This window comes from Tachysurus vachellii, chromosome 1 (assembly GCF_030014155.1).
Source record: "Tachysurus vachellii isolate PV-2020 chromosome 1, HZAU_Pvac_v1, whole genome shotgun sequence".
Lineage (NCBI taxonomy): Eukaryota > Metazoa > Chordata > Actinopteri > Siluriformes > Bagridae > Tachysurus > Tachysurus vachellii.
Window position 1 is genome coordinate 20,969,774 of NC_083460.1, and position 20,784 is coordinate 20,990,557.

At 38.4% G+C, this 20,784-nt stretch overlaps 2 protein-coding genes across 4 annotated transcripts in view; one reads left to right on the forward strand and one right to left on the reverse strand.

Moving 5' to 3' along the window:
* Positions 1–16,693, forward strand: part of nr5a2 (nuclear receptor subfamily 5, group A, member 2) — a 41,728-nt gene extending 25,035 nt beyond the window's left edge. For all 3 annotated transcript variants that reach the window (XM_060876765.1, XM_060876780.1, XM_060876773.1), the window contains 3 exons: positions 159–278; positions 3,307–3,449; positions 15,479–16,693. In XM_060876765.1, coding sequence (XP_060732748.1) covers positions 159–278; positions 3,307–3,449; positions 15,479–15,731 — 516 coding nt within the window. In that variant the 3' untranslated portion in view covers positions 15,732–16,693. The remainder of the gene's footprint in view (positions 1–158; positions 279–3,306; positions 3,450–15,478) is intronic.
* A 2,073-nt stretch (positions 16,694–18,766) lies between these two features.
* Positions 18,767–20,784, reverse strand: part of LOC132850303 (adhesion G-protein coupled receptor D2) — a 53,028-nt gene continuing 51,010 nt past the window's right edge. Inside the window, exon 25 of the mRNA XM_060876752.1 lies at positions 18,767–19,027. Coding sequence (XP_060732735.1) covers positions 18,926–19,027 — 102 coding nt within the window. The 3' untranslated portion in view covers positions 18,767–18,925. The remainder of the gene's footprint in view (positions 19,028–20,784) is intronic.

Here is a 20,784-nt window from a genome sequence, read left to right on the forward strand (position 1 = left end):
ACTCTCAGAGTTACTTTTTATTTTCTTCAAGTTGACTTGAATTTGAATTGAAATAGACTCACAAATCTTTGACTTCAAATCTTTGACAAATCTTTGACTTCTGGTTTTCAGAGAAGTAAATTCTGCCCATTTTTCTAACTTTTTTTTTTTTATTTCAGGTTGATGACCAAATGAAGCTTCTCCAAAATTGCTGGAGCGAGCTTCTTATCCTTGACCATATTTTCAGACAGGTGATGCACACCAAGGAGGGCTCCATACTGCTGGTTACAGGGCAACAAGTGAGTGTGAGGTTTATAGCGTTCCTCTTTTACCTTTTACTCATCTGCACTCCACCTCCCTATAGAGCTCATCAGGCATCTCGTCAGTGAGGATCAGCGGCCTTTAAAGTCCTATCGACTGGCCATGTCTGTGGAGTCACTACTCCATTAAAAATAGATTACACTTATAGGTATGAGTTAATGTGATCAGAATAATCAATTGCGCATTTCTTATCAAGTCAGTAGAGTCTGAATAAATAAAACAGCTGGTTAAGCATGCGTGAGCCATCGCGTCTCTGAGGAACAGCAGTGGGTGGATGCCTCAGGCTCTGCTCAAGTTCTCAACACAGGGGGTCCTTTCATTCCTTATACAACACACAGACACACACACACACACAGAATGATACTCAAAATGTTTAAATTGCTCATCATGACTAGATTATTGTGCTGCTGGTTTGTCAGTGAAAGGCGTTATTTTATTTATTAGTTTTTCATCACTCCGTTTCAACAAAAAAATGAACTTCAACAAAATGCTCAAAAACTCATAAATATTAAAGTTAAAGAAACATTTGCTGAACACCTCTCGAACGAATGGCCACTAGACAGGATCCGTTCACAGCTTCGATTCAACGTGAAAGGCAAATAAATGAGATAGACGAGTAGAGTGTGTGCATGAACAGATCAGATTTTCTCCACTGGGTTCTCAGCGACACCCTTCTGACAACTCTGGCTGCGCTGTAGGATGACGGCAGTGTCTCTGAACATCTGTGTGAAAGCTTAGGGATGAATGATTACAGACTTGAATAGGATGTGGAGAGCGATACTACAAACACATGGGAAAGCAGGCTAGGTTTCATTTTCAATCTTTACTTTAGAAATGAATAAATTTTCAGTAATGTGACCCCATTTTGTGACCTTATTGAGATTAATAGCCCCGTGCCCCTGTGTGTGTGTACGACATTTATAACTGCCTCTTGGTCCATTTCTAATTCTGTTATATTTATTACTGAAGTGCTTGTGGACTGATGTCTTCAGTACAGTGTGCACAAGTTACACTTCAGTACAGTGTGCTCCAAATCTACCAACTAAGCTGAGCGCTAATTTTATGTTCCTCATGATGATGATATCATAAAAATAAAATATCTAAACATAGTCTGTTAAAGCACAGTAAGTACACACAAGTACAGAACATCAGTGAACAATAGATCAATAATGTGAATTAAAACCATTTTTTTCATTTTAAATATTATTTGACTGTGTTAATTAAAAAAGAGACTTTTTATAGAAAATGCAAATTTCCTGTTAAAGATGGCAGTCGTTTTGGAGTTGACATTTGTCTTCTCCATGCAGTATTACACACAAGATCACTTTGTCTCTAGTAGTAGATCATGCCTTGAAGCCTTGCGGTGTGTGTGGACAAGCTGTTAAGTGAGTTCTGCCTGGTCACTAGTCTCTGCATGGAGTGTTGAGGGCTGACTGAGAGCAACAGGATATGAGCAGGAGGCTGTGTCTCATTTGCATATTTTGGCTAATGAACAGCTAGTGTTGAAAGAGCCTGTGGGGAGAGAAACAGAAAACATGTGTCCTATTGTGTCCTATTATTCTACAGCGGGCCAGAACTGACAGCTATGTCACACACACACACACACACACACACACACACACACACACACACACACACACACACACACACACACACACACACACACAAACAATCCTTCCCACTCATTTAAACATAGCTTCACTCTTTGTTTTTCTTTTATTGTTTTATCTTTCCCTGCCACAAACCTCCATGGCCTTCAGAGCAGTTCAGATCAGAGAGACATATAATCAAATGTACATCAAATGGCTTTGTGTTTTCTTGAAATGCAGCTGTAATGGCGCTCCTGAGAGTGTTGGCAAAATTTTAGTATTTTCTCTCTTTACAGTCTTCCTTCCATCATTTACCCAGAAGATAGTTTTGAAAGATTTTGGGAATTAAATAGTTAAAAGCCAGATTTAATGTTTTATCTTTTTTTTTTTTTTTTTTTTTACATTCAAAAGCATTTTTTATTTTTAAATGCTTCTGAATGTATTTTATTACAGGCAACATGTTAATATTACTTGATCGTCGAAGGCAGAACTAGTGCAAATTCTCTAGACTGGACTTAAAAATATCATTCATCATATTTACACAATAAATAAATTACAGTCTACCTGCATTTTTTAATTGCAAATCTTGCTCCAAGGGAACCCGCCCTGCTCTTAGGAGGCCGGCCGTCTACCGACCTCCAGAAACCCTGGCACAGTCAATTATGGTAATGAATTGTCAATAAATATAAAAATTTAATATGGCCTGCTTACAGTGAGTGGCAGCTAAGGACTTGCCTCCAAGACAAATTTGCTGCTGCTGCAGATATTAAGTGCACCTGAAAGGGGAGGGCTGGGCCTGCTAGCCTAGGGGACCTGAATGCTTGTGCATCACCAGTCTCCGCTTTTGTTTGGAGCGAGGGAGCGAGGGTCCACCAGTCCACACACTGGGGATAAAGAGAAACGTGCTGCTCTTCCCCTGTTTATTTTGATGTTGATTATCATTCCACGCTCACTCCTGTGTACTGTGTCTGCTGTGCTGAGAACACACACATACACGCACATACACATACACACACAAACACACACCACTCACGCTGGCTGTATTTGCACTTGCATGCATGGGACAAGACTAAAAACTAATGTACAAGAGATATCAGATATTCATTTGCCTTCAAGTATGTTCCTTCTTCCTATCTTTCTATCTTCTCTATGTGCCCACTCGCTCCTCCAGGCACTCTGAGATCACTCTTGATTGTTAGCCGACACCTATTTTCTCAGGTCTTTTAACTACTCTCCATAACTCGATGTTTGTTGTGTAATTGTTGGTTGCTTATAGCCATTGGATCCAAACAAAACCTAATTGACCTTTATATCCATGTGACCTGTGTGAGATAAAAGTGCAGTGTGTTATGGTGTTGGAGCTGCATGTTCGAGACCACTAACCTTTACAATCTGTTTGCATACTCTTCCTCATCAGGTGGACTATGCGTTAATTGCATCTCAAGCTGGGGCCACACTCAACAACCTCCTGAGTCGGGCACAGGAACTGGTCAGCAAGCTGCGCTCCCTTCAGTTGGATCAGAGAGAGTTTGTCTGCCTCAAGTTCCTGGTGCTGTTTAGCTTAGGTGAGTACTGGAATGAAGAAAAGGAAAGGAGAAGTGCTTGCTCCCAAGGTTTCTTGTGGACCTAGTGGTTCCTGGTGGACCTAGTGGTTCCTGGTGGACCTTGGGAAAATCCATTTCTAATAGCTAAGCTTTCTGTTGACTTTTAATATGAATATTAGCACCCAAAGCCAAAACTGCTAAAACGGTACATTCCTGCCACCAGACAAATGAAACATGGAAATGAAATACTATTCTCTTAAACTAAAAAAAAATCTTAAACAGTTTAAAACATTTAAAATTATTTCAAATTTATTTTACAAATTTCACATTTCAAATTTCAATCTATAGCATAAGTATCTATTGGCTACTCTGTGGTGAGTTTTATAGACACATCTCTGCACATATCTCGAGGCTTTAGGAACACCAAAAGCTCACACAGATTTTATTTTTTCTTACTGACAAAAAAAGATTACTTTTGGCAGATTATAAAAATGTCTCAAAGTTTTGAAGATAATAATAATAATAATAATAATAATAATAATAACAATAATAAGATTATTGGTTGTTTGTTATATTGTGTTTTCTTTACCGTCTGGAGAGTAGAAATATCATGGTATAAATTTAAGTTCATGTCTTCTTTTTCTTCTTTTTCTTCTTCTTCTTGTTCTTCTTCTTCTTCTTCTTCTTCTTCTTATTCTTATTATTATTATTATTATTAGTAGTAGTAGTAGTAGTAGTAGTAGTAGTAGTAGTATTGTTGTTATTGTTGTTTTTGTTGTTGTTTCTTGCTTATTCAAGTCAAGATCATTGTAAAAGGTCATCTTGATAAGGATGCTAGCCAACACCTGAAATATTGATCCAGCATGTTGTTCTACATTGATCTACAGCATTACCATATCACTCTTGTCTCTTATTTCATGAAATAGAAAATACAGAATGTTTGTTGAGGGTTGTGTATGCTTGCTTCCGCCTCAGTTTTTCTTTTTTTTTTCCCATCCGCCGCCTTTTGAGCAGCTCCACATCCTTCCTTATGCTTAACAAAGGAACAGAAAGGTGATGAAGCTGCCGTAAGTTCAGCCGACTCAACCTTATGGGGTTTGAGTGTGTGTGTGTTTGATATGGTTGTTGTTGTTGCTGTTGTTGTGTGGCAGAGGTTTTACCCGGCAGGGGGATGGGCTTCGAGTGTAAATAATTTGGCGGAAACATCATCCATAATAAAACACTTACCTAAGGGAAGTGTATCGCCCCCGGCGCTAGCATCAACCAGCTCGTCGGCCTGACTGTGGGCAAGTAAGTGACTGGAGATTAGCGCCTGCACTGATTAGAATCATCCTGTGGACAGAGAAGGGTGTGTGTGTGTGTGTGTGTGTGTGAGAGAGAGAGAGAGAGAGAGAGAGAGAGAAAAAGAGAGAGAGAAAGATCCTTGCCAGATGCTTTTTAGGTGTCAATTAATGAAAGGTTAATCAAACAAAGCATTAAATGACCCCAGTGCTTTATGAATATGTAAGGCATCTTTTCCTCTCATAGTGTCCAGATGTGGTCAGTTTAGAGTGGGGAGATTTCTGGGATGTCAGTGCAGTGCAGATCTTTCAAACATCTACACACTGGGATTTCCTTGAAGGCCAGATTTCTGACTTAATATTCTGGAATGGTCAGCAAAGGTCAAGTCTACTAGAAAGTTGAAGCACCTGGATTTCTGAAAAATTCATACATTTTGAGACAATTTTTTTTTTTATGTCAGATTTGGTTGGAGTTCTGCCTGGCACAAGGATCAGATATTCTTGTAAGCCACCACTTTCTTCACCTCCCAACGCCTCGTCAATTCTCCCTGACATCTGTTCATTCAAGGGCCTCCTCAGCTTCTACCCAGGCCCAGTCTTTCCTCTCTGACCTGCTTTTACAAATGAAGCCTTTTAAAGGAAATCAAAGGTACATTTCGCCAGGCTTGACATGCCATTTCAGGCCCATAGCAGTGAGTTGCAGCTGCTTTTATCAGGCCCGCGATCCGTCACTGTCGGGGGTGTGTGGGGCTTTTTGTAAAGTTAAGTGTCAATAAAGAGGAGGATGGAGACGGCTTGACCTGGGAGCAGTCATTTGTTTCCTCAGATTTGTCGAAAGGAGCGATTGCATCCAGCCAAACGTCTTCTGCACTCTTTCGAATGGATGGAGTGGCTCTCACTAGGGCTGAAGGCTTTATCAATGGGTAAATAATTGCACCAAGGGCATTGATTTCCTGCGCTGCAAAAGGACCTGCGGAGGCTGAGCAATGGTGTTCCATTGGCAGGGGGATTGCTTGTCATGACTTTTGCCAAGACTTTACACCCCTGAGTTGTCATGTGGTCGTGTTCTTCCACTGGACAGATTGTTTTGGTAGACTCAGGTGGGAATGTCCTGCGATGAGTTTTAAACATGACTGAGCACTTCACTGGGAATATCTGACTATATGTTTGAGTTGGGGAAATTCTCCATATTAGAAAATATTTCCTGGAGTTTTATCTTCTTTATTTATTTTATATTAGTAAAATGAACATTTGTTCATATAAAAGAGGATGATGATTGGCTGTACCTAGCAATGCTTCATAATTACCACATATCCGGGTAGACTAACTATTTAAAGACCTTTCAGAACGATAAAAGCCTGAAGCAACGACTTCTATCTCTTAATTCAATTACAGAGATAATATTGATAATACAGGTGGGTTTTTAGCAATTTGAAACTGATTGGTGTTTATTTGTGAGGTCCAAGTGTGTATTAGTGTGTATAGACAGGAAGCTGTGGGTGCACAGTATATAATGGTGGAATTTCAGGGTAAAAAGTAAAGCTTACATTTATTTGTGTTGATTTGTGACAATATGCAGCAGCCCTCGACTGAGTGGACGTGACCGTCCTTTGCTCAGCGGCGTGTGTGCTCACTGTATGAATTCATTGCTCTGAGCAAACATGTTTATTTGGATTTCTCTTAAAGGCAGAAAAGCCTCCAATCAACACTGAGTGTTCTGATATTTTACAAATCTTCAGTAAAGGCACTAGTGGGCGTACACAATGACCCTAATATTCAAGGCTTGTTTTTGTTTGCTTCCTGTCCCTACATTAGAAATGCCAGAAATCAAAAGCATAACCTGGACAACATGTGAGAGTGGCTCTCTGCAAGACGCTGTCTTTATTAGGAACCCTAAGAGGCTTTCAGACTTTATAAAGCTATAAAAGCTGCAGAGATCTTCCAAACCCTGCTGTGTGGAGCAACAGTACAGGCTCCAGTCATTAAAGTGATATCAGAGGCTATTCTACAGCATTCTAACTTTAACCCCTTAAACTATCAGGAGCTGCCAATGGCCAAGACTAACATCATTATAACTATATAACACACTCATAACTATATACTGCATCCTTTATTAGTGTTACAGAATAATGTACTTTAAAATTAATATGCTGTGAATTTAAAGCTTAACTCCAATACAACTGACTCACTGCACTGCATACAATTAACTCTACAGTGTCCACATGAATGACTCTTCTTTTATTTAAAAAAAGATCACATTAAGCAGTTTGTTCTAAGTATGTATACAAGGTGTACAAACATGGTATGTAACCAGTGTAGACAATCATAAGCTAGATGTTGTGTGTTTTTCTTTTTCTCGTCTTTGGCTGAAATTGGCTCATCGTGAAATCCTTCCTTTTCGTTCTGTATATTGGGATAGATACATCAGGATAGACTTACGACCTTTTTTAACAGAATATCTTGACTATAAGATACATCAGAATATGTGTTTAATCGAAACAAGCGTATTCTATTCTCTAATCGGAATGTTTGTGTCGTCATTTCCTTCAGTTACAGCAGTTGGTAACTTTTGGGAACTTTGTGGACTTAACAGACTGTTGTTTACAAAACTTTCACAAAGGCCCTGCTTCATTCCCAGATGATGTGATTTAGAATAGACCCAATGAGATGTATGTGCTCATATTGCTCTCTCCACCTGTTCTGTGTCCATCTCTCTCCTGCTGCCTCTCTTTCTCTTCCCCATCCTTATTACAAGCTGTCAGTTTATTATAAAACATTAGGAAAGCAGAGGGACACTTGCAGTTACTGTCTTATCGATCCGGGGGATAGATTCTGTGATTTAGAGCCCGGCCCTCCCGTATTTCCACATTCTCAGGCTCCTATTAAGCCCTGTGCTTTCCTTTGGCTATTGATGTATCAACATTAACAGTTACAAGCAACTACAGAAAATCAATGGCCATCTTTTATTACCAGCTGCAGGAAACGGTGGCCAGTCTGCACGTTGCTACTTAGCAGACAAGAGAGCCTGCAACATACTCTCCACATGTCAGCTGTTTCCTAACTGATACCTGCACTGGAAATATCAATCATATGAGTACTGGTGTGTTTCTAGCAGTTCTAACAAAAAAAATTGCCCTACGGCCAATCACTTTTTTTCAGCAGTTGAAGCCAGGCTGTACTACAAACAGCATCCTGCTTACTGTTGGACTTTTTTACTTTTCTTTTAACAATCCCAATTCTCAAAATCAGCACAGAAATATAGCCAATTACGTAGATATGTTTTATAGATATGTTTTACAAAAGCTGAAATGGAAATAACCCACAGTTTCTGTCTATCAGCTGAATTGGAGAGAATGTTTGTTAAGAGAAAGAGCTACACAGGAGCCACGGCCAAAACAGTGCACCCTTAAAGATTCATGAGAACCGCAGTCCTTCCGGGACAAACATACATAAGCCTTTTGTTTATCCGATCAGTAGACTGACGTTTACTATTCAAACTCTGCATCCTCTACAGCAATGCTTTTTTTAGTTTTAAAAGGTCTTGTTGTTGTCTATATCTGCTCCTACGTATTGCGCTCCAGGTTTTTCATTTCCCGACTTGTGCCGGATGTTATAGCTCTCAGATTGTTCCCAACACTTTTATTGTATTGCACTTATGTACATTTGCTAGCTCAATTATGGTCAGTGAAGAAGTTGTTGTGTGACAAGCATGAACCTGGATGCCTATACGTGGCTGATCAGAGCATAAAACAAGAGCTATGGTCGTTGTACGAGTTGCTCTATTGATCAGATTCCTGTCATTATTTAAACATTGCACACAAACACATATAAGCAGAGTTACACAAGCTCCATCGCACCTCCACCCCTCCCAATCTGTCATTTCTGAATCGATCCTGTGAATGATTTCACTACCACAACCATCCATAAAAGCTTGCTGGTTTCACAAGAGGGGAAATATGTAGCAGCAGATCATAGACCCTGGCCAGGCTCCAGGTTAAACATCCACCCACTGAACAACTGAGCAGACACGAGCCTTTCAGTGTGACCCTTGTAGTAGACATAATTATTCATTTACTGAGCTCTTCAACTGCTTACAAACAAGCGAAACAAATAAAAAGCCTTCTGCTGTACAACAGTGTGCTCTTACAAGGTAATGTTAATGGATATTTTTAAATTACTGACTGATTGAACTTATGTTATTGCATTAGCATTTCTTGTGAGTCTTTACATTTAATATACCGTACTATATCTTATATCTGCAGTGAGTCGAATGATTGTAATTTTAATCTTTCCTGCGTTGTCACCATTAACTTTACACCTTGATCCTTTTATTACATCGTATTTCATATTTTAATTTTTTTTTCTAAAAGTAATGAAAAAGTCATCACAAATGTATTTTTATCCTTTGTAATGTCACAAAGATTATATTCTTTCACCAATCCCAGGACGTGGTAAAGGAGGTATGTTTCTGTTCTTCCACACAGACTGCTTCATACTAGAGTTCTGGCCTGAGCACAAGACCTCTGAAACTAGAGACGGTGATTAAACACAAAGACATGAATGAGCTGACAGCTGCTCCAGACCACTCTCTTGTCCTTCTATTGCAGTGCTGTAGTATATTTAATGGAACAAAGCTTTGGAATGTTTGCACTGTCTTAGCACTGGAAAAAATGCAGCATCATCAGTCTACCTGTAACGTAAAACCCCGAGTCCAGAAAGTGCCATGTAGGGCTGCGGGCTGAGGCTCAATTATAAATGTGTTCCTTTCAATATTGGCGCTTCTCTTCCAGCACCATTTATGGCTGGGAATCCACCACACCTGTGGTGAGCATGTCCCAATAGGGTGTATAGTGTCTTTTTGGTCCGCTGTAAAAGTCAAGTCAAGCAGTGTTAAACTCGCATATTATGAAGTAAAATAAACCATTTAAACAGCTTACAAAAGGAGAGTTCTTTCTACAGGAATTGGCTTTACATACTGAATATTGGCAATGAAACCTACGGCTTTGTTTAAAAGTCAATATACTATAATAAGTGTACAGTAGAGTTAATTACTTATTATAAGAATAAATAGTATTAAATGACTTGTAATGTCACACTTTGGTTTATATACAATCTTACATTGTTTTTCAGATATGCTGGAAATGTACAGACTCATAAATTAGCCTGACTTTGACAGGCATCTTACAAATATGTCATGTTCTATTACCCGTGAGGTAAAAGAGACCAGGTCTACTCACATTGTGGAATAAATTAAACTCAAATTTGCACTCCTGGCTTTCATAATATCCTAGCAGCTTAAATGTTGATTTGGACAAGAGAGAGAGAGAGAGAGAGAGAGAGAGAGAGAGAGAACATCTTGGGAGAGATGTGAAGATGTCTGTTTCTTTAGTCAGCACAAGCAGCGTTCGATAATTAAGCAAGAGTAGGGAATAGAGGGAAAGTGTCTCTTTATGTAGGGGGGATCACATTATGGATTAACTGTCCTTCACTCAGAAAATATATATCCCCAGGCACTCTGGTGAATTATTAATTCATATTCTTCAAAAAGGAAAATAAAAAAACAATATTGATGGGCGGTATCCTTTAATGACCTCGTTAGGTTTGTGGTTCGCATTATGGCTGGGTTTTTGGGCTGCTCCAGGAGTTTAGGGGGATAGTTGACCTCTGAATGATTTTCTGTCACTTTATCATAAACAAGAAGATTCTGATTTGCCCCTTTACTCTTGTATGCATGTAATTAGTGGTGAGAAGATAGGCAGAATGTAAACCAGACACTCCAGAGGGTTAGACACTATGAGGGAGAGAGAGAGAGAGAGAGAGAGAGAGAGAGAGATTCTTTATTTTCTACATATGGCTGAACTTTTTATTGTTAGTTAATTAGTAACATGATATCGGTTGGACTTTCTTGCATGTCTTAATAGTGTTTAAGTACTTGTTCTTGTGTTGCTGCTCTTAGAGCTTGTTGATCAAATACAGTCGGTAACAATCTGAACTAAAATCTTTTATTTCAAATGAAGTTTGAAGTTTAAAGCTGCCTTCACCAGCTGCCTCTTAATCTGGCTCCAAAAGGTCAAACACTAAATACATTTTTTGTACCTCTCACACTACTGATATTGTAGATGATTTCTTGATTAAAACTTCTCATCTCTTCTGAAAACCATCAAGGCTGCACTAAAGTCTACAAGTGACGTGAGCAGTGAAAATCCTTGTTCTGATATACAGCATTTTTTTTTACTAAAATTAATTATGTAACAATTATTCATGGCACACGTAGTGCTTAACAATGTTCAAGTTGGCTCAGTGATGAATAAATAGATGCAAATGTACGTCCCCTGACCTGAGGAAGAAGCAGAGCACCTCATGTTCAGTGTTTGTTAAGAGAAGGACTTGCTGATGTTTCTAGTGTTTATTTCATCACACCTTAGGCGGTTTTCCATTCACACTCCCCTCATATTTGCCCCCTCCATGTGGCAAGCAGAGTGGGTTAAACCTCTCCTTGGGCAACCCAGGCGTCTCCTCTACCTCCATAACCCACTGGCAATGGACTCAGATTGGACTTAATGTATCCCCAGCTGGAGCAGTCCTGTTTAATTCACTTTCTCAGAAATGGGACACTCTGGGCCTAGTTGTCCCACTGGACAAGCCAAGGAGCAGCAGATTGAGCCTTTGTGCTTCATTCTGACAATGCTGACAAAAAAAACATATACTTTTTTCTTCTGGCTCTTCACAGCTTAGTAAAGTGGAACACCCATCAGACAAACACAGGAATATCTGCCATCATTGATATGCATCATTAACAGAGAGGAAAAGACATGCAGAAAGAGAAGAAAAGTTTGTAGACAGCAAAAGATGAGCTGTAGGCAACCTGCTAATAATGAGCAGATTGTGTTAAATCTGATAGTGTAAAAAGATGCATGTTATCACTGGACTGCATAGCTTTATAATGCGTATATAAGTAACACTCACATGTCATCATATAATCAATATTTGGGAATCAACATGAGCTCATGTTCTACTAAAATGATCCATGGTAAACACAATTGAAAGAACTTAGGTGTAATTGAATTAGTGAGGAACATGTGGCCCCCATGATGGATGAAGGAAGGTTTCTGAGCCTCATGCAGCTGTAGATCGGTAGCCACTTGAAGAGCCTAAAGTAAAAGGAGCACAGTGAATGATCAATATTAACATATTGATACAACCTATTAATAGGTTTCACAACACAAATATTTATGCCAGCTAAAGTCTTTATTGGAATCTTCCTGGCTGGCTCTTTTGCCTGTACCCTTGCCATGCCCCCTGTTATTATTTCTGATTTTAGTTTTGTGTTTATTTCTGTCTCTTGCTAGTGTTGCTAGTGTTCTTTCCTCCTAGGTTTTCGTACCTGTACTACCCTCACAAGTATGTTTTGTGGATATGATTGTGGATTGTGTCTTGTGTCATGAGTTTTGGAAAACCTTTGCTGTTGCATTGTACCAGGTCTGGCTGCTCAGTGTTACACGGCATAATTTGCTCTGCAGCACTCAGCACAGACACACACATGGGTTAGCTGTTGGGTAAATAATGTTTCATGATGACCAGGCGGGCATTGGCTGTGGTGTCTTAACTATTGTGTGCAAGGCAACAGGGGGCCTCCGTGTGTACACTGTGGGCTAGGGGGCAGTGTCAGCACCGCCCCCAACTTTGATTGGCGACCATCAGGCGGTCAGGTTAATGATGAATAGAAATGACAAGGTGCAGGTTTGACTGATTACACGATTACAGCTCTATCATAAAAAGAAACATCGGAGAGAACCTAGCAGGCAGAACGCAGCACCTTGCCCTTTGAAACTGCTTTCTCAGAAATTATAAACAGCACCAAAATCTACATGCTATCAAAGCACACACACACACACACACACACACACACACACACACACACACACACACACACAACCTGTTCCTGAAACTGGTGTGTTTCATTGCTCTTCACATCAGCAGTTGCTTTGTTTGATTAGGTTCATGTTTTGGCACTCAAAGAAAAAATCGCTTATCCTCCCATACAGCCAACAACAACAATAATTTACAAGCCAAGTTTAGTTTGCATATTGCATATTTGGAATAAATATGTATAATTTCCAAAGAACTTAAGTTAATTCTTTATTTCCTGTCATATTCATATATTAATTATACTTTAGGTAATTAAAATAAACAATAAATTCTACCTAACAAATCCTTTATATATGTGTATATATTCAGCATAATCATAGATGTGTCTAAATATACACAAACAGTAAAGCATCAGGAGCGGATGGGGGCGGAAAGTGGATACGAGGGGTCATGTGGCATGATTGCTAGTGAAATGAACATTGTATCACACAGAACCTAAGGGTCTAGAGTCGAGCTTCAGCACAGCCTGGCTGCACACTGAGGCTGTTTCATGTAAAAACTTCATAATTAGTCCCACAGTGGCTAAATGTTAGAACAGAGATAGAGACAGAAGATAAGAGTGCTTTAACCTGACTGAAAAGAATCTGGTGCTGTTCTCTGTTCACTCTGATTGTCAGTAGGGCATTATCTAGTATTTCATGCTGTGAACAAATTAAAAAAACAGGAATTCTCTCTCAGAAACCTTGTTTCTCGCTTAAAGCCAAAAGGAGCAAGCCATTATTTGTTCAGCAGACTTTTTTTTTTTTTTACAAAACCTCCTTTTTCATTATTTTAAATGTAGCCTACAACAATTAGCAAATAAATCAGTGTTATTTGTATAAATTTGTTTAATTAGTCTGTAAAAGACAAAAGGTTTCATTAGCTTTGCTCCATCTCAGTATTTCATGTTTCAGGCTTCAAAATTTCAAATGGGGAAAACTGGTAGCATTGTACTTTCTAAACTCACTTTAATTAGGACAATGAATATGACCTTAATGAACCGTAACATACTCACATTCACCAATAGATTATGGCTTCTAGTATCAAGCAACGCACACACACACACACACACCAACACACACACACATACAGAAAATAAGGAGCAACGTGGTTACGAGGCATGTTTTATTTCCCTGTTTTCTAGCTGGGGTTAATATTCACAGGGGTGGAGCAGAGTATGTAATTGGTTTCTCCTTGATAGGCCCCTCCCCAACACTAAGCTTTGCCCAACGGTGTCACCCAGGGGTCAGGGAGAACATCCTCATCAGGGCCACGAAGGACTCACTGCTTGTTCTACAGACCTCATTACACACTGAACAATCTCCAACTCCGCCTCTCTCTCTCTCTCTCTCTCTCTCTCTCTCTCTCTCTCTCTCTCTCTCTCTCTCTCTCTCTCTCTCTCTCTCTCTCTCTCTCTCTCTCTCTCTCTGACCATCCTCTGTCTCTTTCTGGGGGCTAGAACATCTTTGATTATTTTGGCAGGAAAGACAGTGCCAGCTGCCTCATTAGCCCTGCCCGAGCGGGTCCAGGCACTTGCCCAATCACGCAGTAGTGTCAGGGGCAGACCTCTAAAAATAATTCATAAAATATTCAATTACACAACCTCTCTGATCTTAACTAAATTCATTCACGAATGATTCATTAACATGATATACTTAACACCCACAGTCATTTAATGGTTTAATGGTTGAGATGCACGTCCACAATGAATGAGCCAGAAATAAATTTGAAGAAATTAATTTTTTCTGTGGACGAACCTGTCAGAGGTCAGTTGGTTGTACTGATTAGCTTCTACTTAATAGGAAAGAAAAAATGTTAAAAAAATGTTAAAAATGTTATTTGCTATAGAAAAAAATTGTCATTAAAATGAAGTTGCCTCCTGGCATATGTAGCGAAAAACTACAGAGTTTTTCCACAGACTTCTTGAATCCCTTTTCAGTTCAAATCTCTTTAAAAACTCTGCACAGAAAACAAAACATGGTTCTGAGAAGTGCTGAGAATATGGCTGGCCTAATTAAACATATGTGTGTGTAAATATATATTACATATAGTATATTTAAATCTGAAGATGCAAATAGGTGAAAGACTGATTTGTGTTGATTTCGTTTTTGTGTTGAAGGAAAAATTTAAATATGTTTGAGGTCCGGACTGTGAGATCAAGATCTAATGGAGCAGTTAAAAAAACATGACTGTGTAGGAAGAACATAGTTTCTGTATTTTGTGAAGATCATCTTTTAGTGTTTGCACTAAACTAAGGAGTTTGGGAGAAAAGGCCTGACTGTACAACTGGCTCAGGAAGCATGAATCATGGTCAAAAATACAGCACTATATAGCACCACTATTTAGCTGATTTAGATCCTTTCACTTGCCGCTGGTGTTGGGAAGGTTGATACTGCGTCTTCCTGACAAATATGGTGTTTTTGTGCCTACTGAACTTCGCTCCCCCAAATAAAGCAGTAAAGCAGAATAAAAACAATTATAATCCATCTAATTGGTGTATAAGGTATGAGTTGTGAAACATTAATTCAACATAAAACAACAAAAATAATAAATAAAATAAAGCCAATAGATATTCTTTCTTCATGCCTGCTGAATCCAAATAAAATCTACAAACAAAAAATACAAATAAAAGATAATCTACAATGCTGTGTTGATTTGTCACTTTCTATTCTGTTGCCCTTAAAAATCAATGAAATATATAAAATAAAATTATGTGGATAAAGTTTATTTCCATACAAATAAAAAACAATATTCTAGAATTGTTTTCTTCTGTAATCTCAAATTTTTTGTTTGCATTAAACCCATGCAGTAAAGTAGAAATGTGAGCTTTAGTCTAATAGATGTGTATTTGTGTCACCTTAGATGTGAAAAACCTGGAGAACTTCCACCTGGTGGAAAGCGTTCAGGAGCAGGTGAACGCAGCACTGCTTGATTACGTCATGTGTAACTACCCACAGCAGACAGATAAATTTGGCCAGCTGTTGCTGCGGCTGCCTGAGATCCGCGCCATCAGCCTGCAGGCCGAGGAATATCTGTACTACAAACACCTGAACGGCGACGTTCCCTGCAACAACCTGCTTATTGAGATGCTGCATGCAAAACGAGCTTGAACCAAACATTTCTGAATCAACACAACGCACACACTGCTCCCAGACAACACTCTTCCAGTCCAGCATCATGAGCAGCCACAACATTTCAGAACATGCACTCAGATGCCTCCACATGCCGGTGCTGTGCTTACACTGCATGGTTCATGTTGTTTCAGTGAATGATTTGGGCCAAAACAGAGAAGAAGATGTCAATAAACACTTTTTGGTTGAGGGGAATGCACTCAGCCCCTGATCCAGCAGAACAGTCATGTACTGACTTCTGATGTCTTGGTACAGGTTCTAATATATTTGCAAAACATCTGCAGTTTTGTGAGCAGCTAAATGTAATTATTTCCTCTCACTGAGACTGTAAGCTTGAGGGTTTGAGATGGCACATTTCATTTCTTCTCCAGAACTTGGACCAGTCATTGCTCTTGACAGCCAGCATATGAGCTGTAGATTGAAGTCATCTGGATCAGCTGATTGTGACTGTGACATGTGTCAGAAACTTAACGACATGCAGTACAAACAGTACAAACCTGTTCAAATCGTCTGATCTTCTTCCTCTTACGTTACAGGTTAAAACATGTCCTCTGTGAAAAAAAAAGTCAGTTTCTGAACTTTTAACCTCTAAGCCAGCTAAGTCATTTCTAACTTATTAAACACATGTTTATCAGTATGGTCTCACTGATGCAGTGTTAGAGAAAGGAACACTATAAAACTGTAAGAGCCTATAAGATCCTTTTTGTCCCTCAACTCATACCCCCTCATCACAATGTGGAAGACGCTGTTGCAGAGCCAAGACGAAGCAATACTGCCTCAGTCCAACCAGACCAAAGCCTGCTGCAGAACAAACCCAACAATCAACACAATTTTATTGTCAGTATTATGTGAGTCTTGCCTTATTTTATTACCATGCTAGCTAACTGTGCTGATGTGAATTATAACATGTAAATATGTTATATATATATATATATATATAACATATTTACATGTTATATATATATATATATATATATATATATATATATATATATATAGTATTAATGTACTACAACTAAGCCGAGGTGTTTACATTCATGTGGTCATGTGGGAGAGAACTGTGATGTAAAGTGGAGGTGAGCTGAACTGCTAAATTGCTAAGCAATGAACTCTTATATATATAAAAAAAGATAAAGAAAAAAGAAAGAAAGAAATCTGTTCTTCTGGTTTGCTTTCTTCAGTGTGTACAGTTTTCATCTTGACCAGTACTTAACAATGTCGTGAGACACTAAAATCAGAAAGGAATCTCACTTTATATTTGTGGTCAGTTTGGTCAGTTTGATCATTTTTAACTGATTGTGCAAGCTTTTTTTTTTTTTAATCTTTATTTCACATTTTTATGTTCTCCTTTCATGTATGTCACTGCATAAGCATAAACATAATTTATTGTGCACTGCTTTTACCCGTGTGTGTAAGCACAAGGACCGTCAACAATGATGTATTTGTACATTAAAGCATGTTTTTTAAAAGAAAATGTATATACGCAAGACGCAAGTCCACAAAACATCTGTCCATCTCTGATGAGAGGCATATTCAAGTGAAGTCATGTGACTGTGGCAACTTCTTTCTCAGTATTCGTGCTTCTGGTTTATACCAAAGACAGCATCTGCCCATCTCGACTAACGAGCAGCAGCTCAGATCAGCACTCATCATCGTCGGCTGATCAGACGACCAGCTGGAGGGCTTGGGATGTCTTTCACAAGTATTGGGTCATGATTAGTGTTGGGACAGTAATCTTTCTGGACATTACTGAATGTTTGCCTCACTTATTAATGAAAGTAATTATGGTGGTCTCACTATATTTATTGAATTTTGAAAATAAAAATAAAAAGCTCTTTACTTTGTATATATTAGCATTGTAAGTTGAGTCATCTTTTAAATACGTCTTCATCACAGAAATCATGTCCCAAATCTACTCATGATGTAACAGATGGCATCTGATGGCCTGAGAACATGTCCCGCTAAATACACTTTAAATACAAATTGGACAACACTCGACAATAACAGGTTGTTCTGTTAGAGGACAGTAATAAACACTGGGGCGGTGTAATACCTTACCACCTAAAAGTGAGTTATTGTCTTATAAAGCACAGGCTGAAGTCTTTTCCTCACCATCATCACCTCGTTTATTTCTCTCTTAATCAGACAAAAGAATATACAGCTTGTCCTGCTACTGAGAAACCCAGAAGACTTTCCTCTTTCTAAAAACTTGCTGTCCATGAAGACACACTGACACCTGAGACTCCTTCATTAAAGACTAAATAAAAGTCTCCTAACAGAAAATGTCATCTTATTCTTTGTTAAATAAGTGATTAAAAAATAAGAACTTTGATATAATAGACAATGTGGAGCGTGTTCCTTACAGGTCCCTGTGTAAAAGCTGTTACCACAGAAACAATAACCTGTGAGAACAACAAATTATAATATAAACAATAATTATGAAAAATATATTACACATTAAAGTATAAATGTTATATAAACCATATTAATGAGAGACAGAAAATGCTGTATGAATTTAACAGTAATATTACAAACTTAAGTAAGTACAATTATGTACTCTACATGTGCAGAACAATGTTATACATACATAATGTTATAAATTACATAAAATGATCCGCAGCAAACTTGTCCACAAAAGTCTATTTATGATTATGAGCTAATTCACAAGCCCTGAGTGCCTGAGTGCTGCTATGGAGCAGTTCATTACACACCTTTCCCTCATATTTCAATAAAATACTGTACTAATACTCCTATTTAGATAGTAATCATTTTATTTTATATTTACACAGGGTACAGATGTTTACAACAGATTTATTTCTACACGGACACTGTGGGTCTAAAAAGTCTACACATACCTGATAAAACTGCACGTTAAATTGAAGTCAGGGTAATCATGTCAGATTAACCACATTAAATGTAGCAACTAACAAAATTTATGTGAAAAACAACAAGAAAAAATATTTATTTTTATTTATATTTTAACAGCACAAAATATCTGTTATTATATCAGGGGCATGTAGACTTTTAATATCCACTAAGAGAAGTAGTGTGCTTGTAAAATATAAGGCCCACTGAGGTGAGATACACACTGCCCCATGCTTGCTTGTTAATAACAGGGGTGCCAGAGTCCCTGTATTGTTTGTATATACACTGTGTTTGCTGATATCACAAAACTAAACAAACATTGCCTGTTTTCTTTGAGATATACAGTGTGTGAAGAAGTAAGAAGGTAGGTTTCTGTTAAAAGTCTGCTTTTCCTTCTGGACTCTGTTATCCTAAAACACAAACATAAATCCATAGACATGAATGTGAGTTAGTTGAATAAGTCAGTGCTTGAAAAACACATAATAATAACTGTTTGTGTAAACACTGTATGAACGGCTGACGTTGTTCAAATGCTGTATGCACTGGCAGCTCAGCAGTGCAGGGCAAACAAGTCCTCATTCACCACTTTAGTTTAAAATTCCATTGAAATTATATTTATATTTGACTGACCAACAGTTTTTAAAAATGTTTTCGACACCCATTGCATTTGCGACAACAATATGTTGCTCAGAAGACGGACAGTTTATCTCCATAGAAATGTTATTATTATATTCTAGTGGTCAAAACTGAGAACTGCACCAACTGAGGTGAGAACCATGCTGCCCCATGGTCACTTGTTAATAACAGGGATGTCAGGGTACATGTATTGTTTGGGCTTGATTACAAATACTTCTTTTATAACAATTCGTTTTAAATTAAATATTAAATGTCCACCAAAAAGGCAAAGTTCTATACTGAACTCACCTGAACAGTAGAAGCTGCTAGCCAGAATGCAAAATGACTGTAAATCATGTACAAGTCTGAAAATCAATATGAAACAGTGTAGTGTGTGAATTGTTCACATTTCTTCACCCATATGCAGCTCTTTATACAGAATTTCGTACCACTAAAATGAAGTGTAAGTAATAATGTTAATCAGTGTATTTGATTGTTATGCTAAACTTTACCTTATCATGCCACAAAAAAAATCTTCAGGAGATTTAAAAAGAACTACAGCGAAGGTCACCATCTTTCATTTAAATACATGTATTATGTATAAGTTTATCTCAAAAGATTGACACCAAAAACACTGCTCTGTGTTTTGCACGTTATGACGTTAATAGTCATTAGGGAAAATAGGGGGGAATATAAGTACCTGGACCTCGCTTTTAGACATTCCATTAATTACTTGGACAATGGCACAACTTTAGAAGCAAAATTTTCCATTTTAAAACCAGGACAAAAAAGCGGGAGATGGAGAAAGAAAAACGAACGCGTATGTATTCAGCTCCTTCATGCTATACTGGCACTTAAATCCTACAGACCTTCCATAAAAAAGACTCAAGGTTATGTACAATTGAAAACCCCCACAAACAACCACTTCAGAAATCCATTTAGAGTCAGTGCAGGAGCATCTAATTCAAACATGTTGTTCTGCTAAAATGGTCGCATTCTGTCTTCAAAAACTCTCCTTCTTCCCACTCATGTTGATCTGGCCTCTTTGTAAAAGCGATTAAACTCCCATCTTCTGAAGTGAAGACACTATTACAGGAGACCAGATGCTTAGTTCAAACAGGCCGTTAGACACAAAAAAATGACCTTTTGTCAGAAATGTTTGGCTGCTGGGGTAATAATACACCAGCTTGCTCTGATGAGGACGATGATGGAGTGTATTCCTCATGGAAACCATGTTTCTTGTCATATCACTGAACATTCGTGATATTCAGATGAGAAAGCTTCAGAATCCTACAATCCATTTTTCCCTAATTAACCAATGAACTTTCCTCCCACAGTGAAGCTGCAGTGGAGCGATGGCCATTTTGCCACACTGAGTTCTGAAACATAGAAATGTGCAATTATGTTGAAATAAAAAGAAATGTGCAAATACTCTGAGTTGCCTTTGGAGAAATTTAGCCCTTTAAAATGAGAGATGGGCATATCCAAGGTCAGAGCTTTATTGTGTCTCATCCATTTGAATCCAAGCAGATTCAATGGTTGAGTGTTTCTT